Source organism: Oncorhynchus mykiss, chromosome 21, assembly GCF_057628025.1.
Source record: "Oncorhynchus mykiss isolate SJ-2025 chromosome 21, ASM5762802v1, whole genome shotgun sequence".
Taxonomy (NCBI): domain Eukaryota; kingdom Metazoa; phylum Chordata; class Actinopteri; order Salmoniformes; family Salmonidae; genus Oncorhynchus; species Oncorhynchus mykiss.
In genome coordinates this window covers 12,183,002-12,206,248 of record NC_143042.1, presented here as the reverse complement: position 1 = coordinate 12,206,248, position 23,247 = coordinate 12,183,002, and the positions used below count along the sequence as shown (strand labels likewise).

Here is a 23,247-nt window from a genome sequence, read left to right as displayed (position 1 = left end):
GTACTTACGGCGATGAAGACTCCGCTTGGTCCATTGAAGTTGTCGATCCAGCCCTGAGACAGAGGAACAGGGAGGGAATAAATTAGTGTAATGAGAGATTAGGGGCCCTATTCAATCTGTCATTTAAAGGCAATGTTCCCGCATTAGACATATGCAGTCAAATGCTGCATATGTCTGTTCAATCGGAAAGTACTTAAAAATGTATATCTCGCAATCTGGAACGCTAAAGCGAGGCAGACTGAATAGAGACGTAGATGAAAGAGAACCCTAAGTACCCCCGTTAAAGCTGGAATCCTTAGTTGCTACATCTATTTTTGGATGTATAAATTAATGATATATACCCATTGATTCTTGAAGAATATACCCTATAAATGCCTAATGAGCTTAGTTCAACTGTCGTACCCCATCAGAACCCAAAATACAAGCTTTTTGTACTTTAATGTTTGTAAATGTAAACAAACATTGTGTAACCTAAAAACATAGTTTTAACTATAACTTTAATATCATGGATGGTCAGTCCTTGCATCCATAGCTCTGTCTATAAAATTTGAGAGTGGTTATATTTCTCCAGGCCCATCCCTCAGCTTTTTACCAAAACACAGGCAGGGTGTCCGCTTTGTTACTGTTTCAATTAGGGATTCTAGATTCAAGCAGCTATAACATTGCTGCAACATCATCAAGTTACAAATAGCCTCCTAACAGCATCATCAATTAGATTGCTGAGTTAGCATTCCGGTGGTGTGCTAGGCTAGCTACCTACGGTGAGTGAGACTGAGATAGGGAGAGTAACACAGTGTCCACATCAATTAGCCCTCCGGTAATACATTGGTAATAGACTTGGCTTATTTGTGTGGGTCTGTCTGTGGCTTGTCAATACAGGGTAAGGCTACATGATCTGGTGCAGACAGACAGACAGACAGACAGACAGACAGACAGACAAGAGTCCTTATCACACCGTCTGAGTCCATTTTTGCAGGTATACATATTTGACCCCCAGTGACATTTTAACACTTAACGGAGTTCTGAGGACATCGAGATGGAAGTTAATCTCTCTCTCACACACACTCACTCACTCACACACACACACACACACACACACACACACACACACACACACACACACACACACACACACACACACACCTCCCTCGTCTCGTCGCTCCCACGGTCTCGAACTGCCAGCGTAATAAACTGGTAATACGTGATCTTTTGGCTGTTTTGCCGGCAGGCCTGGCCCATCTCCACTTCTACACCCACTGGCTCTGGATCCTACACTGTTCAAAAGTTACAGTCCCAGAAAACTAAATACAGCCCTGGGGTTATGTAGTCGTTTTCTGTGAATATACTTAGTGCTGTTTAAAAGTGTATTATACTCTTATAATAATTTTTTCGTCTTCTAGATCTTTGGTCTCTTTCTGTGTGAATTCATGAAGCCTCAGACGTTCAAATAATATTCCTGTAGGAAAATAAAGTAAGCATGTCACCTGAATTTGATTTGGGGGAAAGAACTTTGACGAATATTATAGTCATGAAAATGATGAAATGTTGAACACCATCCTCCTATTGCTCCTCCAAAATTTTAAGCAGCAATAAAGTCTACATTTATTTTTAAAAGGCTTTAATATGTCCATCTGCCGCTATGCTAAGTGAGATTATAACGCTAAACGCTGTGGAATCCTTACGCTAAGATGTTATCCTACACTACAACAGCCGGACAGAATAGAAAATAAAAAGCAGCTTATTCATGAAAGTACCATCACCCTGTACATCCAGAAGAGGACTGGCCACCCCTCGGAAGTTGGTTCCTAGCTAGCTTTCTCCCTAGGTTCCTGCCTTTCTAGGGACAACTGCTGATGTCAAAAGGCCGTTATAAAATACATTATATTGATTGATTGATTACTGCACTTTCAGAGTGGCCTTTCCATTAACCTACAGTTGCTTTTCAGTGACCTATCTAGTAGGAGACATTCAGAGGCTCTCCGGTTTCAGCACTGGCAGTACCCCTTCCCTTTCCCCATCGCCCCTTCCTTGCCCCCCTCACATCGCCTACCCAGCTGTTGGGGTCAGGGATGCTCATCTTCGAGTCCTGGAATCCAGCCAAGCCGGACTTTCTGAACCATAAGAACACACCTGTCTTGGTCCAACCCTAATACAACCATTACTCACCATTACACCCCCAATCCCCCTTTAAGTCTGACTGTACACAGGGGAGATATATTGACCAGTGTACTATTACAGCGATCGATCGCTAATTCCCATCCATTTGGCACCACAGCAGGACATGATGGTGTGAGAATTGACAGGATTTTGACTGAGCCCTTTTACCATCACAGTGAAAGTGCTACATAGATTTTTATAAATTGTGATATATTTCTCAACAGTCAGGTGGCTGAGCCAATCACACTTCTTCTGATATACTTATCTTGCTGACCAGTCAGTACACTGTTTAACGTCCACAGACTACATACAGAATGTGATCCATGTATCTATTGATCATCTATTGACTTTATTGCTGCCAGCTATCCAGTGCCAATGCCCAGTAGAGTAATCAAGTCTCACAGAATGATACTGCATCTCAATGGTAACGGTACTCACAGGGAAAGGCTCCTGCCAGCTGGCTCCCACTATGGAGGGTCTGATGATGCCGATGCTGAGCTTGCTGCTCTCCCTCTGAACCACGCACTCTGCCAGGGCTTTGGTGTAGGTGTAGGTGTTGGGGCGCTCCCCGATGAGGCGCGGTGTGATGTCACGGACAATGCTGTCCTCCATCCACCTGCAGTCACAGACACAAGAGAACACTCACAATTAGACTCACATCACAATGGTACAGGACACATGCCAGGATTGAAGTAAAGTTGGCATTTTGTGTAGATAGACGAAACATCATTCACTCTGATAGCTGTCTGTGATGGTATTTATAATCAATCATTAGTTGGAAATGGCACAAGGTGGTGTGGACTTGACAGCACCCTTGGTTCGGTTCAATTCCATTTCAATCAGTTCATTCAGGAGATTAATTGAAATTCAATGAATATACTGTCATTTATCTAACTAATGGCTAGATTCTATCAGATCTGCGCTAGTCGACACCAGCATAGCAGTTGTTTGGTGGAACAGCGTTAGAGCTGTCAAATCCACAAGCAGCTCCCGACATTATACCTAAAGCAGACATTTTCTCGTTCTGAACTTCCAACGCGAGTGGGACAGGTGTGGCATTGTGACAATGATCACAAGAGCAGCTGCTCACCGATGTGACAGGTACAACGTAGTTCCACCTCCGACTGCGCCAAAACATCAGCTATGCGGGTGTTGGCTCTCGCCGGTTAAAGCTTGATCTGATTGAATCCAGGTCTATGTGCCATTTATCTTCACTGAGTATATTTTCAATGCATGAAATTTGCAAATGAATTCACTTCCTGAATAGATGGAGTCGTAATAGCAGCAACCCCACCCTCAACTCGGGTGCAGAAAGTAGACTTCACACTACTCACTCCAGGGAGTCGATGAGCTTTTTGGGTTCTACAGGCGGTGGGTAGATGATCTCGTCGATGTGCCTGCGGTTGCAGTTGGCGTAGGCTGTGGAGATGTGGATGAAGGCCTGGAGGTGGTGCATCTGCTGGGCCAGACTCAGGAGCTGCTGCGTCGCAATCACATTCAGCTGCAGGGCGTGTCTAGGAAGAGAGGACACACACACAGCAGGACTAGGTAAGAGATCACTGTGCATAAGTACACTAAAAAGCATAAGCACACTATGCATTACCATAATATCATCACAAGGAGAAAAGTGAGACAGTGAGAGAGAGACCGAGAGAGACAGACAGAGCGACTGAAAGACCGTGATAGACCGAGAGAGAGCGACAGAGAGATAAAAAGAGAGAGAGGAGGGTGAGAGAGAGAGAGAAAGAGCACGTTGGAAGGTTGGCATTATAATCATCCTCCCTCAAACCCTTTAATCGTCACACTTCATTCCAGGAATGTGCTTCCATTCCAGGAATAAACAGACAGAACTCTAGCTCACCTCTCAGCCAGTCTACAGAGAAAGATAGTGCTTCTCAGCCACAGTCAGGCAGTGTGGACGGTGTGTGTGTGTATGTGAGTGCAGATGTCAGATGTGGTTTGGCAGCAGTTGCCCATTAACGGCAGCGCGGGGACGGCAGTCATGACAGTCAGTGGCGACAGTCAGTGGCAGTGGCATGTCACGGGGGATAAGAGTGGTAGTAGAAGTAGGCAAGTAGGCCAGTTTGAGAACTATCAGAGCATTAGGCCAGTTTGAGAACTATTCTAGAGCACTAGGCCAGTTTGAGGACTATTATAGAGAACTATTCTAGAGCACTAGGCCAGTTTGAAAACTATTCCAGAGCACTAGGCAAGTTTGAGGACTATTATAGAGAACTATTCTAGAGCACAAGGCCAGTTTGAGAATATTCTAGAGAACTATTCCAGAGCACTAGGCCAGTTTGAGGACTATTCTAGAGAACTATTCTAGAGCACTAGGCCAGTTTGAGGACTATTATAGAGCACTAGGCTAGTTTGAGAACTATTATAGAGAACTATTCTAGAGCACTAGGCCAGTTTGATAACTAATATAGAGCACTAGGCTAGTTTGATAACTATTATAGAGAACTATTCTAGAGCACTAGGCCAGTTTGATAACTAATATAGAGCACCAGGCCAGTTTGAAAACTATTATAGAGCACTAGGCTAGTTTGAGAACTATTATAGAGAACTATTCTAGAGCACCAGGCCAGTTTGAAAACTATTATAGAGCACTAGGATAGTTTGATAACTATTATAGAGAACTATTCTAGAGTACTAGGCCAGTTTGATAACTATTCTAGAGCACTAGGCTAATTTGAGAACTATTCTAGAGCACTAGGCCAATTTGAGCACTATTATAGAGAACTATTCAAGAGCACTTGGCCAGTTTGAGGACAATTATAGAGCACTAAGCTAGTTTGAGAACTATTATATAGCACTATTCTAGAGCACTAGGCCAGTTTGATAACTATTCTAGAGCACTAGGCCAGTTTGAGGACTATTATAGAGCACTAGGCTAGGTTGAGAACTATTATAGAGAACTATTCTAGAGCACTAGGCCAGTTTGAGGACTATTAATAAGCACTTGGCCAGTTTGAGAACTATTATAGAGCACTAGGCCAATTTGAGAACTATTATAGAGCACTAGGCCAATTTGAGAACTATTGTAGAGAACTATTCTAGAGCACTAGGCCAATTTCAGAACTATTATAGAGAACTATTCTAGAGCACTAGGCCAGCTTGAGAACTATTCTAGAGCACTAGGCCAGTTTGAGAACTATTATAGAGCACTAGGCCAGTTTGATAGCTACTATAGAGCACTAGGCATGTTTGAGAACTATTATAAAGCACTAGGCTAATTTGAGAACTGTTATGGAGCACTAGGCCAGTTTTAGAACTATTACAGAGCACTAGGCCAGTTTAAGAGAGAACACCACTGTGACTGTGGACTGCTCCCAACAGTGTGTTCCTCACTGTTCCAAGCTGCTGAGTCATTAATGAATTCCGCTATTGGATTTTCATTAGGGTGCTAGATATATTGTATCCTAGCAGCTATAGTGGCTATGGTGCTTATCACTGCTTCAGTGCTAGGCTTGACTAGCCTTGTACGTTTGCACAGCATAGATGCCGTGTCTATGGCACTATCTGAAGAGCTGTAGTCTTGGTCCCAGTGATTAAACTGTTGTCTGATTATGCTCCAACACCCCCTGGCAACTTTGTTTCCCTGGCTGGTGTGTTTACGGACATATTCAATCAATCCTTATCCCAGTCTGCTATTCCCACATGCTTCAAGAGGGCCACCATTGTTCCTGTTCCCAAGAAAGCTAAGGTAACTAAGCTAAATGACTATCGCTCTGTAGCACTCACTTCCGTCATCATGAAGTGCTTTGAGAGACTAGTCAAGGACCATATCACCTCCACCCTACCTGACACCCTAGACCCACTTCAATTTGCTTACCGCCCCAATAGGTCCACGGACGACGCAATCACACTGCCCTAACCCATCTGGACAAGAGGAATACCTATGTAAGAATGCTGTTCATTGACTACAGCTCAGCATTTAACACCATAGTACCCTCCAAACTCGTCATTAAGCTTGAGACCCTGGGTCTCGACCCCTCCCTGTGCAACTGGGTCCTGGACTTCCTGATGGGCCGCCCCCAGGTGGTGAGGGTAAGTAAAAATATCTCCTCGCGGATCCTCAACACTGGGGCCCCACAAGGGTGCGTTCTCAGCCCTCTCCTGTACTCCCTGTTCACCCATGACTGCGTGGCCATGCACGCCTCCAACTCAATCATCAAGTTTGGAGACGACACTACAGTGGTAGGCTTGATTACCAACAACGACGAGACGGCCTACAGGGAGGAGGTGAGGGCCCTCGGAGTGTGATGTCAGGAAAATAACCTCACACTCAATGTCAACAAAACAAAGGAGATGATCGTGGACTTCAGGAAACAGCAGAGGGAGTACCCCCCTATCCACATCAACCGGACAGTAGTGGAGAAGGTGGAAAGTTTTAAGTTCCTCGGCGTACACATCACAGACAAACTGAAATGGTCCACCCACACAGACAGCGTGGTGAAGAAGGCCTAACAGCGCCTCTTCAACCTCAGGAGGCTGAAGAAATGTGGCTTGTCACCAAAAACAAACTTTTACAGATGCACAATCGAGAGCATCCTGTCGGGCTGTATCACCGCCTGGTACGGCAACTGCTCCGCCCACAACCGTAAGGCTCTCCAGAGGGTAGTGAGGTCTGCACAACGCATCACCGGGGGCAAACTACCTGCCCTTCAGGACACCTACACAACCCAATGTCACAGGAAGGCCAAAAAGATAATCAAGGACAACAACCACCCGAGCCACTGCCTGTTCACCCCGCCATCATCCAGAAGGCGAGGTCAGTACAGGTGCATCAATGCAGGGACCGAGAGACTGAAAAACAGCTTCTATCTCAAGGCCATCAGACTGTTAAACAGCCATCACTAACATTGAGTGGCTCCTGCCAACATAGTGACTCATCTCTAGCCACTTTAATAATGAAAAAATTGATGTAATAAATGTATCACTAGCCACTTTAAACAATGCTACTTTATATGTTTTCATACCCTACATTACTCATCTCATATGTATATACTGGACTCTATACCATCTACTGCATCTTGCCTATGACGTTCGGCCATCGCTCATTCATATATTTTTATGTACATATTCTCATTCATTCTTTTACACTTGTGTGTATAAGGTAGTTGTGAAATTGTTAGGTTAGATTACTCGTTAGATATTACTGCATGGTCGGAACTAGAAGCACGAGCATTTCACTACACTCGCATTAACATCTGCTAACCATGTGTAGGTGACAAATCAAATTTGACAACATTGTGTGACAGACAAGAGAACGTGAGAGAGAACAGGGGAGAGAGAAATACAGAGGAAGGGATGGAGAGGTAGCGGTGAAAAGACAAAGTCAGAGAAGAGAGCTATGATGCTGTTCAGAGAACAATCTCACAGCTTTTCCCTAACTGAGCTGTCAGTCATGGCTAATGTTCCGCCTCCCCACACTTCCTTTCACCTCTCTGACTGCATCTCATCCCTTAAGGCTGTCCTGTCTGTCCTACTCTACGGGATCTGTTCCCAGCAGCCACACAGGCACCCAGACAGGCGTATTTAACAGTATGATGAAGACTTGTGAGAATACACTGAGACAGATAGACACAGAGCTCTTTAATGTTTTAATAATCCCTCTGAAGACCTCATTCCTGCTTCCTCACTGAGTAGGAGACATCTAAAGACATCTCTCTACCCCCTACAGCTAGCTACCTGCAGACTCCCTGGATACATCTCTCTGTCTGTCTCTCTCTCACCACATGGAACATCGATGCACTGTCTACTACGTGAGATGATGAAACCACGTGGAATATTGAAAACTTAAACAGTTTCAAAATCCTTAATATAAATTCAATGTTACTGTAAGTCTTTATTCGCTCAACAACATTGTTTTGGATTTTGATTTAATATGTTTAATGATGTACGTGTTTGCCTGTCAACCATTTTAGGTCAACAATGTTGCTTGATAGACGCTACACAAAGCTATATTATTGGGGAATCTCTGTTGTCTTTCTCAACATCTTCATCATACTCTAGATGTATCAGCTTTCCCATTGGTCAACACCAGAGCACAAATAGACCACACTATCAACCAAACATCACTTCCTGTAGGAAGTCCCCGCACACTGGGCACTTCCTGGTACTCGGGACAATGACAAAGCAAAACCCTTCGACCCCATAAACCAGACCTGAGTAAAACAACAAGAATAAAACACGTGACCAAGATAGAGACGACCCTGGCCCCTATACGGGCTGACCTCCTCTCAACTAGAGACTGTCTACTGGGTTGACGTCATTTAATAGGATCTCTATGTCTTTGTACCTCTCTCTGTGTCAGACACAAGCTATGTCCATGCATTTATACACAATCAAACAGATTTGATTTGTTGAGTTGATAAAGTGGTGAGTTAGCATGTGAGCTAGGTGATAGAGGAAGAGTCAGTGTGTAGGGGGTTGTGGTCCTCACTTGAGGGGTTCGTCGAAGCGGATGGTGGCAGCACAGTGGAAGATGATGTTGACGCAGGAGGTCAGTCTCTCTACGTCCTCAGGACTGATGGCCAGGGCAGGCTGTGTCAACTCACTGCTGATAGGAACTATCTTCTGGTGGAAGTCTGGGTTGTCCTCCCTCACGCGGTCAAACAGCTGCAGGAAATGCACACATAGATGCATCAGATCATATCAACGTATGTCAAGCCATTGATTTAACCAGGTCAATATGTAAAGGGCGCTGTATACATAGATGTCTGTAACAATTCTGTCCACATTGATGTTTGGCTGGAGGCTATTTCTCTGCACAACTGCTACTGTGTGAAGCCATGGCAGCTTTTACCTAACAATAGCACCATAGTAGTATTTGCAAGCCTCAGTATTAACAATATGGGTCATGTTGCCCTATGTAATTGACGAATGACTCGTATTTAAAACACAGATTGAGCGGGTGTCAATATTTGCATTTTCCCACAATGCCCTTGTAGCAGTGGCGTTGCTCATAGGAGACCACACGCTGCAGTACCAGAGCACACTGTTTGCGTGTGTGTGTGTGTGTGTAACATGTTCCCTGTTGCTGTGACTCAGATGAGGTGGGGCGTGCACCCTACGGAACACTACACAGGAAATGAAACCACCTTATCACCAAGGAGGGAGATAATATCACTCCTTATCCTCCATGCAAAAACCATTATCAACAAATTGTAGGTTTTAGTCTTGAATGATGGTGTTTTAGGGCTGAATATAAGAACACAACAAACAGAAGGGAAGATAAAGTCTCTTGTGACAGACGAGACATAAATAAAGTAGCTGGCCAGTGTGCACCTCAGATTTGGCTCTGGGTGTCAAGAATAAAGGAAGTGCATAAGAAAACTGCACTGGACATTTCAGATTGCTAGTGATTAGGATTAGCATGTGTGAGTTATGAAATTGGCTCTGTGTGTGGTGTATGGTGTGTGTGGTGTGTGGTGTGTGTGTGTGTGGTGTGGCAGTACCGGCTGCCCTGGTAAGCAGACCACTAAGTGAAGAGCAGGACAGATGTTGAGTAATGCCTCCAACAGCTGTTCATATCCATGTTCTCTCTCCCCATCTCCATCCATCTCTCTTTCTATCGCTGTCTCTTTCCTGGCTCTCTAATGAGTCCATGTTGACTGCACTTTTCCTCACATCCTGACAAACTCTGATGAACTCTGTTGACCTCATTCACCCTGGTGGAAAAAGCCCAAAGTCACTGAGGTCACAATGTATTGTCTTCCCCATTCTGCTTTCTACTCCAGCTCAACCAGCCTCTACTCTACTGATTTCAGAGGAGCTCGGTGTGGCCCCACCATTTTTTTTAATGCAGCCCTGAAGTTGTGGCCGAGCTGACTGTGAACCTCTAGGCCATGTGTTGGTGTAGCCCCCTTGAAGGTGGGCAGCAAAACTGGCACAAACACCCACCAACCACCAACCAACCCAGGTAACACAGTGCTCTGAGGAAGTTTTTACCCAGTCAGCAAAACAACAGAAATCAAACAGAGACCAGCCTTTTACAGTTTTGCAACACAGCTGCCTTGGAAGAGGTACTGGGTCCAAAAAGCATGAAACCTAGGTGGCATAAAGTGGCACAGACCCTTTCATAGTGGCTTGGAAAAGGCCCACTTTAAGGTATGGGGCACGCTTAGTGAGAGAGACAGAGGGAGGGAGCGAGAAGGATCAGTTTCACTCCCGTCTGTAACCAGCTATTCCCTTCACTCTTATCAGAGTGGTCCCAGCCATACAGAAAACCACTGCTGCTGATCCAACAAAAAACTATGACTACACTGTACATCATGTATAGTACCAACACTACTACTACACTGTACATCATGTATAGTACCAACACTACTACTACACTGTACATCATGTATAGTACCAACACTACTACTACACTGTACATCATGTATAGTACCAACACTACTACTACACTGTACATCATGTATAGTACCAACACTACTACTACACTGTACATCATGTATAGTACGAACGCTACTACTACACTGTACATCATGTATAGTACCAACGCTACTACTACACTGTACATCATGTATAGTACCAACACTACTACTACACTGTACATCATGTATAGTACCAACGCTACTACTACACTGTACATCATGTATAGTACCAACGCTACTACTACACTGTACATCATGTATAGTACCAACGCTACTACTACACTGTACATCATGTATAGTACCAACGCTACTACTACACTGTACATCATGTATAGTACCAACACTACTACTACACTGTACATCATGTATAGCACCAACACTACTACTACACTGTACATCATGTATAGTACCAACACTACTAACTTATCAGAATGAATGTAACCTGTCAGCCTTGTTGTAAAAAAACATAATTTAAGACAAGAGAGGGATAGGAAAAAAGAGGACGAGAGTGAGAGAGAGAGAGGGAGAGAGGAAGAGAGAGGGAGAGGGAGGGAGAGGGAGAAAGAAAGATGAAGAGCGAGGAAGAGAGATGGAGGAAGAGAGGGAAAGAGAGGAAGAGAGAGGAAGCGAGAGAGAGGGGGAGAGGGAGGGGGAAGAAATAGTGAGTGCATTAAGGTCAGAGGGGTAAGTGAGGTCAGAGATTGTGGGCCTGTGCATGGCCTTTGTTCAGAGATGAAGAGAGAAGGGCATTGTGGGATATGGGTGTTCTTTTGTGAGAGACTGAGGCAGTCTCCCAGTGCCAGCCTACCACTGATCTCCCCTCTGGCACAAACCATCTGACTGTGTGTTACTGTGTGTGTCTCTCTCTCTCTCTCTCTCTCACTCTCTCTGTGTGTCTGTGTGTGTGCATGAGTTTCAATGTGTGTGAGAGACAGAGTGTGGATGTGTGCCCGCATCTTCCCACAGTAACAGCGCAGCATGGCCGTCAGGGCTGAGACAGAGGAGCTAATCTCTCTGTATCTCTGTAGCCTCAGACACAAAGCCAAGAGGGATGTGTCACTGCTGGGATGACTGGGCTCGAACACAGCATCCATTTAACAGGGATTATCTATTCAACAGAGTTATCTATTAGATATCTGTTATTCTGACTGACTATGTAGGGCTGCCAGCCTCGCTGCCTCTCGTGCCACATGCCAACCAGCCCCAGATGAGGAGCAGCATGAAATGACTGGCACCGTGCAAAGCTGGCAGCCTAGGCCTCTCTGTCAAACTCCCGGTCTCTGGGTGGGTCTCTGGGCGGGACCTGTGTGTAAGGGTATAACCATGTGTCGGTGAGTACTCCCTGATCATGCCAACCTGCTCCAGGTGAGTCTATATGTGAAGAAATGCCTAGGGGTCGTAAATCTCCAGACTCTCCTCCCGCTTGGCCTAGGGGTCGTAAATCTCCAGACTCTCCTCCCGCTTGACCTTGGGGTCGTAAATCTTCAGACTCTCCTCCCACTTCAACAGTGGCGTTTGTGGACTTTCAGTGTTAGGTTCTAATTTTCAGAGTAAATAACTCAGACACTAGAGAAGCTTTAACCAAGTTTAATTATTCCCAAAGGGTCGACACAGCTGTATTCAGAGAAAAGACATGACTTCCCCCGTGGTGGTATTCATACCCCACTTTGGGTGGAGTCTCCTCTTTATCTCAAAACATTGCATCCTTCTTGCTAAGCAGGGAACTAAGTGATATGAGCCTTCAACAGTTTCTCCCCTTACCAGTACTGTCACGAGCAATCGTTTTCCCTGCACTCAGCACATTCCGAGCTTAGTTGTCTTACTACAGAGAACCATTGACTTCTCACTCTTTTATATACTAGGAGTCTGATCTATCATGTCTTTAATATCTCAATGTTCAAAGTTTACCCCGAATCCAACAACAGAAACCCAACACTAATGGCCCCTTCCTTTCAGCTAGCAACCTGAGCTGCCATGTTAAAACAGCTTCACTGACCATCCTGTAAATATAGCCACTCATTCACAGTCCCTTTAGAGATGTCAGAGAGAGAGAGAGAGATGTCAGAGAGAGATGTCAGAGAGGGAGAGAGAGAGAGGTCCCCTGGAGCAAAGATATGGCAGGGAAAGAGAGAGTAGCTAGAGCGAGATAAAGAGAGGTAAGGGAATAAAAGTTACAATGTGAATGACAGAAAGGGAAGCATGTGGAGTGTTTTGTGTGTGCTGTTGTCCCTAGGGAGGCTTGTATACAGCAGCATAATGAGATTGTATTGCTCATGCATGGTGGGCTGTGGTTGGATGTGATGGGGAGTGGAATGGAGCTGACTGGGTGTCTCTTTGCCGGGTGAGCCACAACTTCACAGGCGTGAAATAGAATCATGACATAGAAGACCGGCTGCAGCTCTGGAGTGATGCAGACTGGGCATCTGTCCTGCTTCATGTACAGGGTCCCTGGTGGCTGAAGCAATCACATGTACAGCTCAGGATTGGCACATAAATGCACACGGGGTAAGACACACAAATGAACATAGACACATGTAAGTACGCACACGCACACCCACCCACCCACACACGCGCACACAGCCATGTAGGCCAAATAGGCTGTCTCTGCAGATAGCCGGCTGGTAAGTGCTCAGATTAAACACAGTACACACCAAAGATATCCCTGGCTTCTTCCCCCACTCCTGGTCGAACAGCTGTTAGTGCTTCAGCCAGGCTGGGTGGATGGATGCTGGGTAATTGGGTCTGCTTTGTGGTTGGCCCCCTCTCAGCTGATCACAAAGCCGGAAATCTACAGTAGCTCGAAGTCCTGATAAGTCTACAGTACAAAGGTAGAGCACTATAATATAGGGAATGGAGCTGTTTGAAGACATATCATGGCTTTAAGCCATTTCTATGTGTCTGTCTCAGTTTATTATCTCTGTTTAGTCTTTATATTCTCTGTGGTTGACTCTTGGGGAGAAACATTGGAGTGGACTTCCAGGAATGATTCCCCTGGGAGAGAGCGCCAGCTATCTTGGACGTCATCCAGTCCCTGTACATACCACGGCTCCTCAAAGACCCGGGGGATTCTTCAGCGGTGCAGACCAGGGCATAATTCATAAAAGCAAACAGAGGCGGAAGACAGAGCATTGCTGATCATCCAGTCCCAGCTGGAGGCTAACGCTGTGCTCAACTCAATACCAACAGGACAGTACGGTTTACTTTACGGTGACAGACAGCAATGTTAGAATATGCGCTCGGCAGTCGGCATACCGATGGCATGACATTCCACTTCTGAGACAGTGACCTCATGGCGAGCCATGGCAAATTCCATTATCCCTCTAGAACAAACCAAATGGAACTCGGGACTACTTTGTAATGAGAGACACAAATCCATGTGGTCACTGGAAACCACCGGCAGGGACAGACCTAACTCCATGCTTTAATGATCAAGCAAACGTAATGCTCAGGTTAACTGCTACTTCTCCTCAGTGGTCGTACCATCGTAACCCCTAGGGGTTAGGGAAGGTGACAGAGGGATGTGGAGAGGGTTGTGGCCCCTCTGAGGAGCGTTACTTGTGGCCCCCGGCGGCCGGCCCTGGTCCAGAGGGGTGTTCGGCCGAGCGGAATCCCGGAACTCGGGTCGGAGCGCTACTGTTGTTAATCCATCGATTACAGAGGAAACCAAGCTGACAGCACCCCCACGCTCCAACGAGCACCGAGACACACACTGCATCATGGCAAGAAAAACACACACACACTTCAACAAAAAATACCAGAGGTGTTTCCATGTTTCCATGTAACAGAATCAGCATTCTACTGGCATCCAAACCATCCTCCTTCACCTGAGTCACTTATTCCTTAAAGGAAACCTTATGGTGGTTTGATTCAGTCTGGTGACGATGTGTGTTTCAATCAGTTTCCATTCACAGTTTATCAAAGGGAGGAACACGGTGAGGCTGGGTAATCTTGATGAACACGATATCCTCTGTGTTATAGAGAACAGGCTCTTATCCTGACATCAAAACCTGGAGCTTCTCAGAACCTCTGACTCCTTTAGAGGAAATGAAAATGGAGCCCTCTCATCCCAGGCTAGATCAATAGCATGCACGTAGGCATGCAAACACCCGCGCACACACACACATGCACACACACCTGCAAACACACACCTGCAAACCCACACACACACACCTGCACACACACACCTGCAAACCCCCACACACACAGACACACACAGACCAAGGGCTAAGTCATTACACATGAACAAGTCAACTCTGACCCCCAAGCATTCCATACTTTGAAATTTCACAGCGACACTCTCTCTTCCTCTCGCTGTTTAAGTTCCATCCGTCAACCACAAGTCCAAGACTGGAGAGCAGTAGGTGACCAATGGCTGTGCAGGTCTGAAGAGATGACCTCAGGGCTCTGTCTACTGCCTCCTCCAGGTCATTCATGTAGGGCGTCTGTTAGAGTTGGAGACGTTGTGATTTGGTGTGCACCAAGGCACCGTTCTAGCATCGCTACTTTATGACCTCAACATGCGGTCACACAAAAAGAGAAGGTCATCAATCATGCAGAAAGACCATCACATTGGATCAGCTAAATGCCTTGTCTAATACACAAACAACTATATAGATGTGGAAAGGGCAAGGTGCTTGGCAGACTCTTTATCCCTATGGGGACACCAGTGTGGGTTGCTGTGGTCCCCATTAGGGCCACCACTGAGCATGTGCTAAATGCATGTCTGCCCTACCCTGATGGCTCTCCTGGCACTGTTCAATGTGCTAATTTGTTTCACAAACCAAGTTCATTTGTGGCCTAATTATACGCTAAACATTCTCTCGCTCTCTCTCTCTCTCTCTCTCTCTCTCTCTGAAGGGAGTCGTGGGTGTATGGAGTGCCTGCCGCCAGCCTCGCTGCCTCTCTGCCCCTCGTGCCACATGCCAACCAGCCCCAGATGTGTAGCTGCATGAAATGACTGGCACTGTGCCAAGCTGCCAGCCTAGGCCTCTCTGTCAAACTCCCGGCCTCTGGGTGGGTCTCTGGGCGGATCTCTGGGCGGGTCCTGTGTGTAATGGTATAACCCTGTGTGGGCGAGTGTTCTCTGAACTGTTATATCCACCATTTAAACAGAGCTTTACAGGGCCTTGTAATATACTTTTATGTATTGAAATGTAATTCCACGCAGTAAACAACACACCATACTGTAGGATGCAGTCATTGGACCTAGTTCAATAACACCAGGCCAGATGGGAGCAGCAGTGCTAGTCATGGACCCGTTTTACAGCCATAACCCGCCAACAGTTATGCCCTGCCTGTGTTAAAGGTGATTACCCACAGTGAGAGCTGGCCTTTATCAATGCAGGGAGACAGTTACAAGGTTATAAGTAGGGCAGGAACAAGTGGAAACACCAAGCTCCCTGTTATGGAAGAAAGCAATCAGGCCTGAATATGAGTCGCAAAAAAGAGGAAATCGATAATGCAATGTATTCGTGGGGGACCCATGCATATCCACGAGCACACGCATGCGAGCACACACACACACACACACACACCCGCAGTACCCTTAATGAGCTCGGGAGTTGAGGGCCTTCCCTCCTTCACTGTGGGTGACTCTTAAAACTCTCATACTAGAGCAGGTCTGCAGTGTGTAGACTCGCCTTGTAAACACAGCCAGCCAATAAGTGTTACCCTGGATGCTCCCCAGAGGTACTTGGTCCACACCAGCCGGCCCATCCATCCCAGGGGCACCCAAAATGCAAGGACTCAATACCAGAGAGGATTATAGTACCAGCCACTGTCACCACTGGTTTACCACAGAGCACTGAAACAAAGGAATCCACAAAGGCAGACATTTCTAAATACATTATGGACGTAGTTGCAGCCTTAATCTAAACAGAGGTTTTGTTTCTACTGGACAACATGTGACCTCGTCCCCAAGCTCAATTGCTACCATATATAGAAAGCCATCTGGGGATAAAATTACTGACATTGAATTCAGTGAGGCAGGAAAGCTTTAGGCTATTTCAGTTATAGAGTGCCCTAAAATACTAATTGTCATTGTAGGTTTCTGTAAAAGTGTGTTAAATATCTAGGTGGAGTAGTTGCCTAATATGGAAACCTTAATATAGGCTGAATGCCAAGCCTGTAAACTTTGTGGATTTTACATTGCCTGGCCAACATGCCTTGCTTATATTTTACAACTCAGTTGTTCGTCATATCATAGAAGTGATTCAAATGTGTAAATGGTCGGGGCACTTTAAAGGAGCCGAGGGATTATTAAGTCATCATTGGTCAGCTTTCCTCCACGTCTAGTTTTCCCTGAACTCCTGGTCCTAATGGGGTATGGATGTGGTAGTTCAATAACCTTTAGATGACTGGCTAGGTAGTCTGTCCTGGCTGTCATTCTGATCTGGCCCTGCCCTCCCTCCGTAGAGACTAAACTCCAGGCCAATGTTCCCTCTAAGCTGCGAGCGAGCGTTCACGGTCACGCAGCTCCCCCAGAAACAAATATAGCCCACAGAGAGAAGCACTCAACAATCGCAGTCGACTGGTCGATCTCCAAGCAGGGCTGTGGCGGACACGGAATTTTGTCAGCCAGTGATTGTCAAGAAAATAACTGTCGGTCTCACAGTAATTGACCGTTCATGAACAAACACATTTAACATCTCCTGTCTTCCACACACAGCCTCCAAGCCACGGATGCAGACCTTTGGAACATCTACATTTGAAAAAGTCTAATAAATGTAATATAGCCCTGCACCTTCACAATAAATCCATGTAATACAGCCCTACACCTTCACAATAAATCCATTATTTACTTTAGACAGGTCTAAAGAAACATGATATGAAGAAAATGTAGTCTATTTCAGAATAACAGAACACCATACTCTGAGTTGTCCTTATGTTAGATACTGATCTGGCTATGCCATATGGCTGTGGGCTACAATAGTTCATTTAGAAGACAAGATTTGCTTAGAATTTCGTGGCATTATTTTATAGAATGAAGAATACAATTGAATACAATTGCAACAGTGTGCATCCTTATCCAATTCCGAGGAGCATATTGAAGATATTGGAACTGTCCACATTTACTTTTCGTCAGCCAACAAGATGAGTAGGCCTAACGAACAGCAAGAGCACGAGCCTATGTCAATCTACTATCCCCCATAGTACAAAAGTTGACCTATTCTATTCTGTGTGAGAAATAAATATTCCAAACATAGTCTGGGACAGATGCGATAGATCCCAAATTAATACAACCACTAGCATCAAAAACATTTTTTTTACGCAATGAGGCTGACCCAACAGATCAGAACGTTTAGCTTAAAATGTTGATAAACTATTAGCCTATTTCTTCACATTATAAGCACAGCAATACGCACACGACAGTAGGCTAAAAACACTAATGGGAAAACAGCATTATCAAAAGTGACCACAAATATGATATGCAGGTAATGCCTTTACTATAAAGGTGCATTTTTATGGTGAAAATGATCTTCCCCAAACTTGAAACTCACACGCTGCACACATTATGTATGCCAGTTAAGCTCCACACCCGTTGTAAAGCGGAGTAATGTGCTTCATTTTAAGAAGTTATTTGGCCACTTTAATTGTGATACAATCCTTAATTAAACAAATATGCCTATGGGCTAGGCTACATGGGGTGTGCGACTATGATTCGAAAAAGTCATTTAAAAAAGGCATTGTTTCTTATGCTGGGCATCATATACAATTGATAATATATAATTCACAAGTGACAGGCTAATATTGCACCCATCAGACTATTCTTGATTTAATCTTTACATACAGTTGAAGTCGGGAAGATTACATAACTATCACGTTTGTCTGAATGGACCAAGGCGCAGCGTACTTAGAGTTCCACATGTTTAATAATTATGAAACTCACCAAAAACAATACAGAAGAAAAGGAAACGTGACGTTCTGGGCTGCTCACAGGCAGCTACACAAAAACAAGATCCCACAAACAACAGGTGGGAAAAGGCTGCCTAAATATGATCCCCAATCAGAGACAACGATAGACAGCTGCCTCTGATTGGGAACCATACCAGGCCAACAAAGAAATAGAAAACATAGATTGCCCACCCTAGACACACCCTGACCTAACCAAATAGAGAATTAAAAGGATCTCTAAAGGTCAGGGAGTCATTAAAACTTGTTTTTCAACCACTCCACAAATTTCTTGTTAACAAACTATAATTTTGGCAAGTCGGTTAGGACATCTACTTTGTGCATGATACAAGTAGTTTTTCCAACAATTGTTTACAGACAGATTATTTCACTTATAATTCACTGTATCCCAATTCCAGTGGGTCAGAAGTTTACATACACTAAATTGACTGTGCCTTTAAACAGCTTGGAAAATTCCAGAAAATGATGTCATGGCTTTAGAAGCTTCTGATAGGCTAATTGACATAATTTGAGTCAATTGGAGGTGTACCTGTGGATGTATTTCAAGGCCTACCTTCAAACTCAGTGCCTCTTTGCTTAACATCATGGGCAAATCAAAATAGATCAGCCAAGAACCCAGAAAAAACATTGTAGACCTCCACAAGTCTGGTTCATCCTTGGGAGCAATTTCCAAATGCCTTAAGGTACCACGTTCATCTGTACAAACAATAGTTCGCAAGTATAAACACCATGGGACCACGCAGCCATCATACCACTCAGGAAGGAGACATGTTCTGTCTCCTAGAGATGAATGTACTTTGGTGCGAGAAGTGCAAATCAATCCCAGAACAACAGCAAAGGACCCTGTGAAGACGCTGGAGGAAACAGGTACAAAAGTATCTATATCCACAGTAAAACAAGTCTTATATCAACATAACCTGAAAGACCGCTCAGCAAGGATGAAGCCACTGCTCCAAAACCCACCATAAAAAAGCCAGACTACGGTTTGCAACTGCACATGGGGACAAAGATTGTACTTTTTGGAGATATGTCCTCTGGTCTGATGAAACAAAATTAAAACTGTTTGGCCATAATGACCATCGTTATGTTTGGAGGAAAAAGGGGGATGCTTGCAAGCCGAAGAACACCATCCCAACTGTGAAGCACGGGGGTGGCAGCATCGTGTTGTGGGGGTGCTTTGCTGCAGGAGGTACTGGTGCACATCACAAAATAGATAGCATCATGAGGCAGGAAAATGATGTGGATATATTGAAGCAACATCTCAAGACATCAGTCAGGAAGTTAAAGCTTGGATGCAAATGGCAGAACTGAAAAAGTGTGTGTGAGCAAGGAGGCCTTCCAACCTGACTCACTTACACCAGCTCTGTCAGGAGGAATGGGCCAAAATTCAACCAACTTGTTATGGGAAGCTTGTGGAAGGCTACCCGAAACATTTGACCTAAGTTAAATCAAATCAAATGTATTTATATAGCCCTTGGTACATAGGCTGATATCTCAAAGTGCTGTACAGAAACCCAGCCTAAAACCCCAAACAGCAATCAATGCAGGTGTAGAAGCACCTGCAAGTGTAGAAGCACCAGCCATTTAAAGGCAATGCTACCAAATACTAATTGAGTGTTTGTAATTTTCTGACCCACTGGGAATGTGATGAAAGAAATACAATTTGAAATAAATAATTCTCTCTACTATTATTATATTTCACATTCTTAAAATAAAGTGGTGATCCTAACTGACCTAAGACAGGGAATTTTTACTAGGATTAAATGTCAGGAATTGTGAAAAACTGAGTTTAAATGTACTTGGCTAAGGTGTATGTAAACTTCCGACTTCAACTGTATACTAAATAATATATGTGTGAAATTTGTTTTGATTTAGAATGGACCATTATCATGCAAACAGTGGTAGGGGAAAAATACATGTCATCACTGCACTTAAATAGAGAATGGAGGACACTTTTCCTGTGGTTCATTTTCATGCCAACCAGGTAGGCTATACTCCTGTTGTAAAGAGAAGTCATGTGCTTAATATTTGCTTAATATTAGGAATGTTGAGAAATAAATAAAGTAGGCCTATGCTATAAAAAGCTGATGGGTGCCTCCCCTTTATAATAGAAGCCATCACTCTGTTTTCTCATGCAATTGCATAGCCTATATAAATGTTGCACTACATGAGCTCATGGGCTCTTATGAAGTGTTTGATTCGTTTTGTAATGACATTTGCATTGATGTCAGAGTGATTAGAGGGACAATCGAGTGCTGAGTACCAGGCAGTTAGCGAGTTTGGTAGGCTACTAATGACCATCATCAGCATCAGAGCTTGGAGAAGCCTAATTACCGTGACTAAACGGTCAGGTGGAATTTGACTGCCTTCATGACTCGTGATGGTCACTGCAACATCAATGTTGTATTTTGAGACAAGCTTGAATAAGCTAAGTAGCCAATAGGCAGAGGGTAGCATCATTTGTCTGATTCTCTGTAGTAATGGTATGGGAATAATTATGCATTTTACTTTGTGAAGTGGTTTCTTGCATCAAACAACACACCAACATGTTCAGTCACCTTGTCTGAAGGACATGTGGATAAACAGTTAAAAAAAATAATAATATTGAACTTTTATTTAACTAGGCAAGTCAGTTAAGAACAAATTCTTATTTACAATCTACCCCAGCCAAACCCAGATCACTGGGCCAACTGTGCCCCACCCTATTGGACTCCCAATCACAGCCGGATATGATGCAGCCTGGATTCAAACCAGGTACTGCAGTGACACCTCTTGTACTGAGTTGCAGTGTCTTAGACCATTGCGAAACTCGGGAGACCAGTTTAATATCAACCCCTGTACGTTTTTATCAAATGTTTAATGGAATGTAGGCCTACACTGAACACCACACATTGGCTTCTACTGTAGGGTGAATGATAGAACAGCTATTTCCATTTTAAATAGTTATGGGAAGGCCTCCCTGGTGGCGCAGTGGTCTAAGGCACTGCATCGCAGTGCTAGCTGTGCCACCAGAGACTCTGGGTTTGAGCCCAGACTCTGACACAGCCGGAAGTACATGGTGCGACGCACAATTGGCCTAGTGTGTTCCGGATTAGGGAGGGTTTGGCCGGTAGGGATATCCTTGTCTCATCGTGCACTAGCGACTCCTGTGGCGGGCCAGGCGCAGTGCACGCTGACCAGGTCGCTAGGTGTACGGTGTTTCCTCCGACACATTGGTGCGGCTGGCTTCCTGGTTGGATGCGCGCTGTGTTAAGAAGCAGTGCGGCTTGGTGGGGTTGTGTTTCGGAGGAAGCATGTCTCTCCCGAGCCCGTACGGGAGTTGTAGAGATGAGACAAGACAGTAACTACTAATAATTGGATACTATGAAACTGGGGAGAAAAAGGGGGTAAAAAAATGATGGGATGCTTTTTCTCCATTGTTTTTGATGGTAGGCCTGCATTATGATCAAATTGCCACAGTAGCCTACTTGGCCACTGTTAAAACTAACTTAAAGTGGGTACAGCCTCAGTGTTCACAGTAAATACATGCTGGAAGTTGCACAGAATTTTCACAACATTCAAGTTTGCTCTCAGCAGAACTGAAATTTGCTCAGTGCCAAAAACAATTAGACGGAACATAGCTCCAGGCATGTCCCAACAGACAGACCTGGCTGGCACTGTGGGATGAGATTAAAACAGGAAAAGCACATAGCCCACACTACAACCACAGGCTTTTCCTAAGAAATATACATCCAACTGGCTGTGGTCGTGTGTGTGTGTGTGTGTGTGTGTGTGTGTGTGTGTGTGTGTGTGTGTGTGTGTGTGTGTGTGTGTGTGTATATATATATATATATACACACAAAGAGAGAGAGAGCAACAGAGAGAGACAGAAAGAGAAAGACAGAGAGACAGAGATCAAGAGAGAGAAAGACAGAGAGAGACAGAGATAAAGATAAAGAGAGAGAGAGAGAGAGAGAGAGAGAAAGACAAAGGGAGTCAGAGACAGGGATATGCTATACAGCTATAGGTGGAGTGTGATAGCCACCCTGCCCTAAACGTGTGTGTGACACAGTGATCAGGGTCGGTCAGGGAGACAAAATGAAAGGCAAAATGTAATTAATCTCTCTCACACACACACACACACACACACACACACACACACACTGGAATGGGGACGTGGATACCTAGTCAGTTGCACAACTGAATGCATTCAACCGAAATGTGTCTTCTACATTTAACCCAACTCCTCTGAATCAGAGAGGTACCCCCCATACCTCTCTGATTCAGAGGAGTTGGGTTAAATGCAGAAGACACATTTAATGCTTTAATGGCTGCTTTAATCCACGTCATCAGCGCACAAGAGCAGTTCTTGTGTGGCTTAACTGCCTTGCTCAAGGGCAGAAGACGCAGTATATCACCACACCCTTGCTTCCCTGCTGCTCCGTCAGTCACACAATGTACCCTTCATTCCCTTCATTCAGAGCAAGACAAGAGGAGGACAAAGAGAGAGATGACTGTTCTTTACCAAAACAAGAACAACACAACAGTTGTTCAGTAGAGGCCTGGTTCAACACCCTCCATGCCCTCCTCCTCCCCTCTGATAACTGAGTACAAGTTTGAACAAATATGGAGAACCAACAATCGGTTACATTTCCACATCCACTAGACTGTTTGATAAGAGAGGTGTGGTAATAGCTGAGGTATGGTGTTAATAAACAGGAGAACAGAAGGTGGGCAGGTCTGGGATGCAGTACACCAGGGCAGCTGTTCAGTTCTGGCCCTCCCTTGGTGAGATCCAGATGACTGCTGGAGT

General features: G+C 44.8%; 1 protein-coding gene across 3 annotated transcripts in view; it reads right to left on the bottom strand.

The window, feature by feature from the left end:
• The window catches only part of LOC110499985 (fatty acyl-CoA reductase 1), a 55,290-nt gene that overhangs the window by 9,934 nt on the left and 22,109 nt on the right, over window positions 1-23,247 (bottom strand). For all 3 annotated transcript variants that reach the window (XM_036957241.2, XM_090213775.1, XM_036957242.2), the window contains 4 exons: window positions 8,609-8,784; window positions 3,492-3,671; window positions 2,596-2,773; window positions 9-53 (listed from right to left, as the gene is read on the bottom strand). In XM_036957241.2, coding sequence (XP_036813136.1) covers window positions 9-53; window positions 2,596-2,773; window positions 3,492-3,671; window positions 8,609-8,784 — 579 coding nt within the window. The remainder of the gene's footprint in view (window positions 1-8; window positions 54-2,595; window positions 2,774-3,491; window positions 3,672-8,608; window positions 8,785-23,247) is intronic.